General features: G+C 42.3%; 1 protein-coding gene across 2 annotated transcripts; it reads left to right on the plus strand.

Annotated features, from left to right (window-relative positions):
• The first annotated feature begins 3,197 nt into the window (after positions 1 to 3,197).
• LOC116504504 (zinc finger protein 723-like) lies at positions 3,198 to 9,938 on the plus strand. Of its 2 annotated transcripts, none has more exons than XM_032211535.1 (6): positions 3,198 to 3,272; positions 3,940 to 4,509; positions 5,000 to 5,099; positions 5,197 to 5,240; positions 6,945 to 7,074; positions 8,319 to 9,938. In XM_032211535.1, exons 2-6 carry the CDS (start codon positions 4,102 to 4,104, stop codon positions 9,506 to 9,508), a joined length of 1,872 nt encoding a protein of 623 aa, XP_032067426.1. In that variant the 5' UTR covers positions 3,198 to 3,272; positions 3,940 to 4,101; the 3' UTR covers positions 9,509 to 9,938. The 2 variants fall into 2 exon arrangements, with proteins under 2 accessions (XP_032067426.1, XP_032067428.1); XM_032211537.1 differs by having other exon boundaries at positions 5,000 to 5,081.
• Positions 9,939 to 13,295: the final 3,357 nt, after the last annotated feature.

Below are 13,295 nucleotides of genomic sequence, written 5' to 3' on the forward strand. Positions count from 1 at the left end.
CTTTAAATGTAAACTAATCAGCATACATTAAAATGAAATTCTGTTGCATCCAGCTCTCAAAGGATAACCATTATGCATATTCCCACATACCCACACATACATAAACATCACAGTCTAATCTGAATATATTACATCTACATAGCAGAAAAAAAATCCTGCGAATTTATATGATGGATGTCATAAAGAACAAAACTGTTACAGAATCTAGTGGTCCTGCTATAGATACTTTGAAAGCTCCTTCTAGAAGGGAGAAACAGAAACAGACAGTGAAGTGGGGATGTGGGGTCTCTAACAATTCTTTGAGCTCCAAGCACATAGCTCTCTAACAATGCTTCGAGCTCTAAGCACAAAGCACTTATAAACAGTATCCTGAATAACAGAAAGTGAGCTTCCTGTAACCTTCTCAACTGTTCTTACTACTCTATGTATGAACCTTCCAGTGGGGGTACGGGTGTATCAGTGCTGCTGGGAGCACCAGGTACCATTCCAGTACGGTGCTCCAGAGAGCCCACCTGCTGGCCCTCCTTATCGGTATTTGAACCGATCGGTGCTTTCGCACATGGAATGTACGGCGCCTGCGCGATGCTCTGCCAAGCAGCTGGAGCATCGTGGGTGGTAAGTACGCATGTGCATGCTGCACACGTGTATGTGGTGGACACCTGGCACCATTGCACCGTACAGGTTGCAACAGGATCCGGAACCCACCACTGGAAGCTTCTATTTGAGGCACTGCTTCCACCAAACCAAACAGTGATCCAGTTTGTTAAAAAATTCTCAATCGTGCCTCTGTAAAAAGTGGCCAGGACAGAAAGAGAAAGATGTGCTTTCCTCATCTGATGCAGGAAATACAAATGCTGGTTTGCATGCTTCACTAAAGGTAATTATTTATAATGTAATTTGTAAGTGCAATTCAAATATCCTGAAGGGTGATGGGGAGGGGGCAACTCATGGGTTGTTTGTCAAGGCCTTGAATTCTCTCTGACCTTTTATCTTTTCCTCCATTGGTCCTGTCCTCCAATCAGTTTACTTGCAGGCAAGAGGCATGGGGGAAGGCCATTTTGCAGAGTTGACACAAAGGGGAAGAAAAAAAAAAAACCAGAGAAAGCTGAAGGGAGACCTCAGCACAAAGACCTTAGCTTGGAGTTTGGGCAAAAATATGTGGAGCACTAAGCCAGATGCCACCAGCAAATCTCTTCTAAATAACAGAGTTGGAAGGGGCCTTGGAGGTCTTTTAGTCCAACTCCCTGTTGAAGCAGGCCTATACCATTTCAGACAAATGGCTTTCGAATTATTTCTTAAAACCTCCTGTGTTGGAGTACCTTCAATTTCTGCAGGCACGTTGTTCCACTGATTAATTGTTCTAACTGTCAGGAAATTTACTCTTAGTTCTAGGGTGGTCCACTCCTTGATTAGTTTCCATTGCTTTGATTTGATTTGGAGAACAGCGTCTGTTCTTTGTGGCATTTCTTCTGAGCACTGAAGGTCTTCAGGAGAGACAGCAAGCACTTAGCTGCTTACTCACAAGTCTTCCTATTTATTTATTTTAATCACACATCTTAATACAACACAAGATTTCCTACACTTTTCAAATTTGCAACTGACAAGTTCACATGCTTTCCTCAACACACTTCTAAGCCCTGCACAAATGTCCATTGCATTCATTCATTCCCTTCAATTTAAACAGCAACATGCTTTACCTGTGATTTTCTTCATTTACAATATTCAATAAAAAAGAAGAAGGAAAGAAGAAGATAGAATACTAGGTTATCAAGAAAGCCAACTCCACTGGGCATATACAATTTGTCCCATGCAGCTGGGAAATTAGACAAACAGTCCTGTGCAGCAGAGAGGAGAGTTTCTCATCACACAGGTTTTGTTAGGTGGCAGGGAAGAGGCTGTCAATATGGCACAAAACCACCCATCTACACAAACACACATCAAGCAACAAACAGCAAAAGGTAGACAATAAAAAGACTCCATAAAATAGGAGGGTAACAAGACACTTTTTTAGTGGACACAACAGCCTCCATTTTCCTGGATCTCCTGAAAAAGGCTCCCTATCTCTGCATGGGCACCTGCATTGCTCACAAGCATCCACCAGGGGGTGCTCTTGGCCATTGATTTGTCAGGCAACAGTCACTCACGCCCTCGTGACCTCAAGACTGGACTACTGCAATGCGCTCTACATGGGGCAGCCCTTGAAGAGCATTCGGAGACTTCAACTGGTCCAGAACGCGGCCGCGCGAGCGATTGTGGGTGTACCTCGATACACCCACGTTACACCTATCCTCCGCAAATATATTGTAAGTATAAACATGATTATGAATACATGAAATGGATACAAATAAATGGGGACATTAGGACAGGATCGATAAACACTTTGGTGCGCTTATGCATGCCCGAGATATAGATAACTATATCAGATAGTTCTTGTTGCCTTAAATTCTATAGAGGCCTTTGGTTTCCTACTCATGTTTCCCTTTAAGAAAATTCCCTACTCAACCCTTAAGAAGATTTTTGTTCATCCCCCCCCCTTCAAGGATTCAATATTAATATTCCTTTTTTACTATTTGACTTTCTTCATTTTGCAATTCCACTTTTTTTTCCCAGTTTTCACAGATGAGAAGCTATTTTCCCCCTCTTCATTTTTTCTCCGTCAAGGAACCTTGTTGTGAGGTAAAATGTCTGCAACATCCACCAGCTTGAGTTTTTCTTTAATTTGGAACTGGTTTTCCTTCGATATTTCTTTTTCTTCAGCATTATTTCTTTTTGTCAGAAGCTGCCATCTGGTCTTTTCAACTATTCTTAGGCACCCAGAGCTGGGAATTTGAGAAGGGCAGCTCTTTATATTGAACTAAAGAAATAAAAACCTACAGAAATATCTATTTTCCTCACAGGAAAAATTTCCCTCCCTCAGGAGGCGCCGCTGCTTTTCTCTGACAGACAACCAATTAGAAGTCGCTTTACTGCTACTCCGACGCCCATCATCCCTGCCCTCCCCCTCCCCTCAAGGTGCTCCCCTCCTTCCCGCCCTTGGAGGGTGCCTGTTACATTGCGCAGAATCCTCCAGGGGGCGCACTCTGCAAAAGGAAGGTAAACGTCAGGCGCTTCCCGATTGGTTGACTGGAGGGCGAACGTCACAGCTGGCTCTCCAGTGGAGGCGTGGCATTACAAACTCTTGCCGCTCTAGGATGGCGCACTCGCTCTCCTTAAGCTTTGTGGCGGGGAGGCTGCGGGAGAATCTGGCGGGGGGAGATCCAGACGTACCCCGGGTGAGGGGGGTTGCTTTTCCCGTGCAAAGGGAGGCGGATGAGGGGGAGAGAGACCCGCGACCGACCCCCCTTCGGCTTCAACCCTCGGTCCCATGCTCTCCAGCCGCCCGCTCCATGCAGGGGGAAGCGGAGCTCCGGAGGACCAGGAGAAGAACCGGGGATCCCCAGGAAGGCCGGGGGGATCCGGGGGGTCCCTTCCCGCCCGTGTCCGGGAAAGAGCCCGAGGGAGGGGGGGGAGAGGAGGGTTGGCCTTGCGGAGGTCTAGCGAGGCAAGATTGTGTGAACCTGCCAGCTTGTCAGAGGGAGACTGGGCTCTCCAAAGGCCACCCTGAAGAAGGGAAAGGGGGCATCCTCAACCAGGGTCAGATAACAGATTAAGAGAGTTGGGGTGACGCGAACTGAAGTGTTTGTCTGTTTTGGTTTTGGCAGTGAACCCTGAGTGCAGGTAAAGGTAGATCTAGGTTTTAAAAAGGAAGGCCTTTCTTGTAAGTAAAAATATAAAATACTCCAGTTTAACATACTCACACGCTCACACGACTCATCGCAAAGCAACGTCAACCCCTATGCCAGCTCTGAAAAATACTTCCTTCCATCGGGTGAGTGGTGTTGTTCAGTGGTTAAATCCATATTTTCTAATTCTTGAAATATATGTTCTTTTCCATCACAGATACACGAAGTGGAAGCCATTTGTACGTCTTCACATACAGCCAAAGTATCTCCGCTAAAGTGAACTGAAGTCACTCCGGTGGGAACAGAAACCATCCTCTGGATGAAAAGCCGTTTTGAGATCTAAAACATTTCTTGGAGTTACTCTGGAGACAGAGACAGAATGGAGACACAACTTTTAGCAAGTGAGGCAACTGAAAAAGATCCTTCTGCTGTTCAGGATGGAAGCTGTGGGGAGATCTGGGCAAGAACTGGGCAGGAGATCCTGGAGGAGGAAACCACCATCCATTCAGAAATTCAGCCCTGCAACTCCAGGAGCATCCAAGAGGTTGAGGGTCCCCGGGGACTTTTTAATCAACTCCATGCATTTTCTACGCAATGGCTGAAAAAGGAAAATCACACCAAAATGCAGATGCTGGACATGGTTGTTCTGGAGCAGTTCTTAGCCCTTCTGCCCCCAGAGATGGAGAGCTGGGTGCGGGAGTGTGGAGCAGAGACCAGCTCGCAGGCGGTGGCCCTGGTGGAAGGCCTCCTGAGCCAGGTGGAGGAGCAGGAGCAGGACGAGTTGCAGGTGAGACATTTTTATCTAGGAAGCTCAGTACGGAATAAGAAATGTGTTTGAATTCTTCAACCCTCTTTCCCAGACTTCTTTGGCACTCATAATATATGGAGATGTCAGATTAAACCCGTTATGCATTGTAGATTTGAGACTCCCTCCTGAGCCAGGTAGAGGAGAAGGAGCAAGTTGAGTTTCAGGAGAGGGAACTTTTTCTTGGAAGTCCAGAAGGAATTTGAAAGGAATTATGTGTTTGAATTCTTCATCCATCCTTTCCAGATTTCTCTAACGTTCATAATATGTGGAGATGTCACACCAATTCTTGTAGGACATTGTGCCATTATTTATTGTAGATTAGAAACGTTTCCTTTCTTACCTTCTGTCACTGATGGATGTTTGGGGTTCGGACAATGTGTTCAGAGTACAAGAATTTAGTTGATATTGTACGATATCCATTAATTGTTCTTTTTTTAATCCTGCCTCATATTTTTAATCCATTGTGGAGATCATGGATCTTGAGGAAAGGAAGAATCTAAGAAATCTCTCTCCAGAGCTGTTTTTCCGGAGGTTCTCTCAGGAAGATCCAGGTCAGGACACCTCAGGAGGTAATCAAAGGTCCTCACATTCCCGAGAGAAATCTCAGCTATCTCATCTTCTCCACATTTGCTAATTATACGTTTTAAACTTCTGTATTCCCAACAGGTCTTTGTAGTGGAGATGAAGGAGTGGTTGGACACCCAAATCAAGTAAGTGGGGGAAAGTAGTTTGTTAGATTTGTATTCTCCCTTTCCTTCATGAAGCCCACTCTCTACTTCCATTTTCTTTCAGTTTGGGCTGGGTTATTTTTGTGCTCTTGACCAATGTGGAAATGGGAATAGCATGATCAAGTTGCTCTCAGCTAGCTTAGCTTTCTCTGAAAACTGTTGTTGGGGCACAGTGGATTGTTATTTCCATTGTCAGATTCTGTTTAAGAAATGTTGTTTTTTTAAAAGTTGATAATTCATTCTGAATATTGTTGCTACAATGAGTTTATAATAATTAACTATTGAAAAACTCCTTCAATAAATATGAATAAACAACAGTGACAGCAAGTGCTAAAAAGAGACCGGTTCTTTTTGTAATTTTTGACTTAATTGTACAAGGTTGATTAAAAAAAATAATGAAATAATCACATTGGGATTTTACCACTTTTATAAAGCTTTAAGTACAACTAGTGATAAGAAAAATCAACCCATTACATGAAAAGGCAGATAATTAAAATCCAATGAAGGGAGCAATATAGAATAGACTTGAAGTTAAAATGGTTCTGAAATAGTACACAATCAAGGCACTTTGGGCCCACCAAGTAATTTGTAATCCTGAGATTTGTACTTGGAGTTGGAAACCAAACTAGGTAGATTTGCAAATGCTGAGAATTGCCCTTCCTAAGATATTTTCTCCATTTTCTGTCCAGTAAGGAACATAACTGGCATAAAACATGTAGGTGGTCACAAGCCCTCCTGGCCACAGCTGCCACTTTCCCTTTAAGTAGGAGCCATGTGACCAAACCGAACCCCAAGTTATACACCGGATCTGTCTGGGGTAGTACAACCCCATCTAGGACTAGAGATGATGCAGAGGGGCCCATTCTATCTTACCCGGGTTCTGTTGAAGTCTGTTGTTCCCCATCCAAACCGCCAACATCCTCCAGGAACAACAAGAGGGAGTCAAACTATTTTCCAAAGCACCTGAGGGCAGAACAAGAAGCAACAGGTGGAAACTAATCAAGGAGAGAAGCAACTTAGAACTGAGGAGAAATTTCCTGACCGTTAGAACAATTAATCAGTGGAACAGAAGTTGCTTCCAGAAATTGTGAATGCTCAACACTGGAAGTCTTTAAGAAGATGTTGGATAGCCATTTGTCTGAAACGGTATAGGGTTTCCTGCCTAGGCAGGGGGTTGGACTAGAAGACCTCCAAGTTCCCTTCCAACTCTGCTATTGTATTGTATTGTAATAGGGCATGGATCTAACACACAGGTAATGGCATTTGCATTCTACAGAACCCTTCCTCAGATCCAACAGAATCAAACTGTTCCCAGATAACTAGGCGGGTCAGTTCCATGGGCATCTGCATAGAACTTGCACCATGTTTGCAATCCGAGCGAATAAGTGAACTCTAAATGAAGAGATGGTAGGGAAGCAGCTAAAAGGTAGATGATGGATCAATCAATATGCAGTGGGTTAATATCATTGGATGGCACTGAAAGTCCTGAAGAATAAATGAAGTTGACAAACATGGCTAAAATATTTCTTCAGGCAAAGGTTTTTGGCTTCATACATTTTCTCAGCTAAGCCTCAGAATCCTACCAAACACAGCCATGTAAGTTAGTGCATATCTTTGGCTTGGGAATTTGTGAACGATGGAGCAGACCTTGCAAATCGTCCTTCTGTTCCTTTTCCCCATATTCAGGAAGGTTCCGTGGCCTATGAGGAGGTGGCTGTATATTTCTCGGAGGAGGAGTGGTCTCAGCTGGATCCTGATCAAAAAGCGCTGTATTGGGAAGTCATGCTGGAAAATCATAGGAACGTGGCCTCTCTCAGTAAGGACTTGCTACCCTGCAGTCAGATTGCTTAGGAAGTCATTCTGTAATCAGATGCCCATCAGTTGTGCTGCGGGGCAATCGTGCTGTTCCCTAAGGTTGTGCACCTCGTAGAAAAGTTTGCAATTGCAAACATGCTTTTGAGACTTAATAGAAGAACTCTTGGTTTCCTCCCCTGCGAACATATAATTTTGGCGGAAGAAAATGATTAATAAAGGGAAGATAATTTGTATGGGAAGAAAAAGACGTTTCAAAATTTACTTACTGTATTTTTCGGAGTATAAGACGCAGCAAGGTTTTGAAGAGATTGCACTCTGCAATCCTCCCAAAAATGGCCTGTTTTTCGTGAAAACAGGAACGTCTTTTCTCCCCCAAAAAGGAATGAATATCCTTTAGGGAGTTTGCAGAGTGCTCCTGGGGACTGGGGGAGGAGGCCCATTTTTTGCTCATTTCTGCCCTCCCCAGCCCCCAAGAGCTCTCTAAAAGCTTCCTACAGTCATTTTGGTGAAGGGGGCGTTTTGGTAGGCAAAAAAAATGCTGTATTCAGTATATAAGACACCCCCAGATTTTCAGTCTCTTGTTTGAGGTAAAAAGTGTGTCTTATACTCTAAAAAATACGTTAGTTGTTACAGGTCTTTCCTGGAATTGGCACCTTGAATAAATATTTAGTTTTCTCCTAATTCCTTTTATTTTATTTCCCCTGATTCTTCCCTAACTCAAATCAGAATAATTCCAAATAAAAAAGGATGTTTGCAATATTGGTGATTAGTGGCAGAACAGGATGTTTTAGAACTTTTAATAGCTTTTATAATTCATACCATTTATGTGAGTCTTTATTGATTAGCCCTTGGGCCATATCAAAGGGCAAAGGTCCTTATTACTAAAATTTGATAAAAGCAATTTAAAATGGAATTGGAATACAATATGATTTAAAATGAAATTGGAATAGAATACAATAATTAGAATGTAGATAATATATGATAACATTATATGTTGGTGTCACCCCTGCAGTTTACTCCAATCAGTCCCACATATGCAGATCTCAATTGAACCATTTTGCTTAAGTACTGTGCTGTGTTAAATATTATTTAGAAATTATCATTTCTGTGCCATGCCACTGTAAGTGTGCAAACATGTAACATATTGGAATTTGACCAGAATTCAGAGGGAAATTCATAGTACTTCCTATAGTTTGATCTTTACCATAACTTTGATGTCATTTTCATTTTTCCATTTTTTAAAAGGCGATGATGGGCAGGAGAATAAAGATTCCTATGAACCATTACAAGGGATAATCGGTGAAGAGGGAATGGAGACATCTGCAGTTGGAATAGAAGTAGAAAGATGTGAGAAAAACCAGCCTGACAATTGGAATCAGGAAAGCTCATCTTCCGTTGATGCTCCAGTGCAAGACTTTGTGGTCCAACAAGAGGAAATAAAGGGATATTTTGGGGAAAGTGTGAAGCAGATCAAAGACGAATTAGATACAAATGGACACTATCCATACCAAACTAATGGAGAAGGTAATATATTCACAGACAATGGAAAAGATTACAACTGGACATTCACTTTTTCTCAGGGAAATAGGTCTCCTACATCTCAAAAAAGGACCCACATGGAAGAGAAGCAATCTAAAAATTGGGAATATGGACAGACGTTTAGAAAAGGCAGTCAACTTACTTCCCATAGCTGGATCGAGAAGCCATATAAATGCAGAGAATGTGGCAAGTGCTTCAGAAGATACAGTCATCTATGTTCTCATAAAAGGACCCACAAATCGCAGGGTCCACATAAATGCAAGGTGTGTGGGAAGATCTTTCCTTATCCCAGTAAACTTGTTACGCATGAAATAGTTCACAAAAATGAGAAGCCATATAAATGTAGAGACTGTGGTAAGAGCTTCAAGACAAGCAGGTGTTTCACTTCCCATAAAAGAATCCATACGGGGGAAAAACCCTATCAATGCACAGAGTGTGGAAAGAACTTTCGGTTGAGGCAACAACTTACTTTACATAACTGGATCCACAAAGGGCAGAAGCCATATAAATGCAGAGAATGTGGAAAAACCTTTGCTTATCCCAGTAAACTTACTACGCATGAAATAGTTCACAAAAATGAGAAGCCACATAAATGCAGAGAGTGTGGTAAGAGCTTCAAGGCAATCAGTTATCTTACTATCCATAAAAGAATCCACACAGGGGAAAAACCCTATCCATGCATGGAGTGTGGAAAGAGCTTTAGGTCAAATCATCAACGTACTTTACATAACTGGATCCATACAGGGCAGAAGCCATACACATGCATGGAATGTGGAAAGAACTTTTCTCGGAACAGTTCTCTTACTTTACATAAAAGGATCCACAAGGGAGAAGCCATATACATGCACGGAGTGTGGGAAGACTTTTGCTCAGAACAGTCAACTTACTTCCCATAAGATGAACCAATACAGGAGGGAAACCATATAAATTCACTGACTATGGAATGGATTTCTGTGAAAATGCATTGCTTATAAAACATAAAAGGACCCACACGGGGGAAAGCCATATAAATGCATGGAGTGTGAAAAGAGCTTTGCTTGGAACCATCAACCTGGTCATCATAACAGAATCCACACAGGGGAGAAATCATTTAAATGCATGAAGTGTGGAAAGAACTTTGCTCAGAGAAGCACTCTTACGTTCCATAGCAGGATCCACACATGAGAAACAATTTAAATGCATAGAGTCTGAAAAGAGTTTTGCTTTAGAATCATCAACAATTGCCATAACAGAATCCACATAGGGGAGAAACCATACAAATGCATGACGTGTTGAAAAGGCTTCACTGCAAATGACGATCTTACTTTACACAAGATGATCCAGAAATTCCAAAGTAGCAAAATGTTGATCACATCATCACAAGTCATAATTTTGAGATGCAGTTGAAATTCTATTGGGGCCGGGGGGGGGGGGGAAGTACCATTAGTTTGAACATATGTTAAATAAATGGTTGTAAATTGAGCTGAGTCTATACTTCAGAAAATTACCACAGCTGATCTTGACCAAACACACAGAAAGAACAGCTGACTCTGGAAGGTGTGTGTGTATGAATGAATGCACACACATACATATATACGTACAGTTCATTCAGAAAGTATTCAGATCCCCTTCACTTTTGCCAATTTTGTTATGCTGCAGCCCAATTTTATATTTGTAATTCATTTTTTAAATCAATCTACAGTGTAGATTATACTTTCTGAATGCGGTGTGTATGTGTGTGTATAAAATCAGACTTGAAGTATACAATCTTTTTCAGTCAAAGGCCTCTCAGTACTCAATCATCACAAAGTCTTGAGGTAAAAGAAAGGCATACTTTATAGACAATGGATTGATCATTATTAATGTCCATTTTCCCCCTATACCAATTTTTTCAATGGGATGGAACAACTCACCGCACCCCACTCACCGTTGACAATTTGCTGCAGGACAACTTGCCACCGGACAATTCAACAACTAACTTATTTAAAAGAATTAAAAAATAATCATTTTTGTTGTTCATATTTCATTTTGTTCCCCCTTTGTCCTGTGGCAAGTCGATTGTGGCATGTTGTCCCAGATCTCTTTTCAGTACTTTTAATTTCAAGTATGTTATTCTTAAGTTTACAGTCAATTGGGAAGCAGCAGCTCCTTTTGCCATCTGCACAGGTTGAGATACTCGGGGAAATCTTGATGCAAACTCAGGAGATTGGATGTGATGAATGGAAGACTTCCAAAGCAAGGAGCAAATCTCAGGAATAGAATAGAATAGAAATATAATAAGAAATAGAAGAGAAATCGAATGGAAATAGAAGAATATAAATAGAATAACTTTATTGTCTGTTTAAATGTAGACTAGCAGCCTACATTAAAATGAAAATTGGTTGCATTCAGCTCTCAAATCATAAACCATTATGCATATGCCCACATACAGGCACATGACACAGAAACATCACAGTCTGGTTTGAATGTATACATATACATGGCGGAAAAATTCCTGCAAATTTACATGACGGGTGGCATACAAAAACGCTGTTACAAACACTAATAGTCCTGCTATAGATACTTTGAAAGCTCTGAGAGAGGAGCAACAGAAACAGATAAACAGCCCTGGGGAGAGTTTCTCACTGGTTTTTAGCAATAGCAGTTAGACTTATGTACCGCTTCATAGGGCTTTCAGTCCTCTAAGCGGTTTACAGAGTCAGCATATCGCCCCCACAGTCTGGGTCCTCATTTCACCCACCTTGGAAGGATGGAAGGCTGAGTCAACCTTGAGCCGGTGAGATTAGAACTGCTGAACTGCAGATAACAGTCAGCTGAAGTGGCCTGCAGTACTGGACCCTAACCACTGCGCCACCTCAGTTTTTGTAGATGGCAGGGAAGAAAGGCTGTTCAATATGGCATGAAAATCACACACTTCAAACAATGAGCAAAAGGCAGTCAATAAACATTCTCCACAAAACTGGAGGGTAACAAAACACCATTTTAGGAGACCGGACTGCCTCCAAGTTCCTGGATCTCCTGCAAAAACACTCCCTATCTGCGTTGGCATCTGCATTGCGCACACACATCCATCGGGGACACTCTTGGCTAACACACTTGCCTCACACAAATGCCTAGCACATTCATCCATTTCCTTCAATTTGTGCAGAAACATGCTATTCCTGCAGTTTTCCTCATTTACAATATTCAATAAAGAAGGAAAGAATAATATAGAATACTAGATTACACAGAAAGCCAACTCTACTGGGCATATACAATTTGTCCCATGCAGCTGGGATATCTCACAAATAGCCCTGAACACCAGAGGAGAATTTCTCATTGGTTTCACACAGGTTTTTCTGGTGGCAGAGAAGAGAGGCTGTTCAATATGGCATGAAACACACACACACACACACACACACACACACACTTTTCAAGCAATGAACAGAAAAAGGCAGACAATAAAAATACTCCATAAAACCGGTGTATGTGTGTGTGTAACAGGACGCCTTTTAAGGGGACATAACAGCTTCCATTTTCCTGGATCTGCACAAATGTTCCATTTCTCTGCATTACACAAAAGCATCCACCAGGGAGCACTCCTGGCCAAGATAAGTGTTTAGTGTTTATTAACATTTGTATGCCGCCCACTCTTGAAAGACTCTGGGCAGCTCACAGATAAACAGGGAACATATATAAAAAATAAAAATAAAAATACAAACATTAAAATTCCACAACATGCATACAGCTTAGGGTGGGGTTGGATAAAATCAACAGCCCCAGGCCTGCCGGAACAGCCAGGTCTTAGTAGCTTTAGGCCGGAAGAGTAGTAAGGATCCGGATTTCTATGGGGAGATCATTCCATAGGGCCGGAGCAGCTACAGAGAAGGCCCTCCCCCGGGGGGCCGCCAACCGACATTGACCGGCCGATGGTACCCGGAAGAGGCCCAATCTGTGTGATCTTATGGGTCTTTAGGAGGTAAATGGTAGGAGGTGGTCTCTCAGGTAGCCAGGTCCTAAACCATGTAGGGCTTTAAGAGTAACGACTAGCACCTTGAAGCGTGTCCGGGGAGCCAGTGCAGCTCGCGGAGGATAGGTGTAACGTGGGTGTACCTAGGTACACCCACAATTGCTCGCGCGGCTGCATTCTGGACCAACTGCAGTCTTCGAATAAGGGAATATCAGGCCTTTTAGTTTTCTACTCATGTATGTTTCCCTATGAGGTAAATTCCCTGGTCAGCCCTTAAGTAGATTTTTGTTCATTTTCCCCTCATGGATTTGACATTTATATTCCTTTTTTACTATTTGACTTCATTTTGCAATTCCACCTTTTCTCTAGTTTTCAAAGATGAGACACCATTTCCTTTTTTACTACCTTCCTTCCTTCCTTTTGAAATTCCAAGCTTTCTCCCCTCAAAAGAGGAGGCACCATCTCCTTCTTCATTTCTCCACTAAAGAACCTCACCGTGAGGTAAATTTCTGGAACATCCCCCTGTTTGAGCTTCCTCTCCCATTTTTGAACTGGTTTTGTTTCAATATTCCTTTTTCTTCAGCATCATTTCTTTTGGCAATATTTGCCATTTGGTCTTGCCAGTTCTCCTTAGGCACCCAGAGGCAAGAGAAGGGGCAACTGCCTAGGTTGAACTAAAGGAAGAAAAACGGAGAGAAATTGCCATTTTCCTGACTGGAACTATTTTTTCCCCTGTCAGGCAACGCTGCCATCTT

Source organism: Thamnophis elegans, chromosome 2 (assembly GCF_009769535.1).
Source record: "Thamnophis elegans isolate rThaEle1 chromosome 2, rThaEle1.pri, whole genome shotgun sequence".
NCBI classification, from domain to species: Eukaryota; Metazoa; Chordata; class Lepidosauria; order Squamata; family Colubridae; genus Thamnophis; species Thamnophis elegans.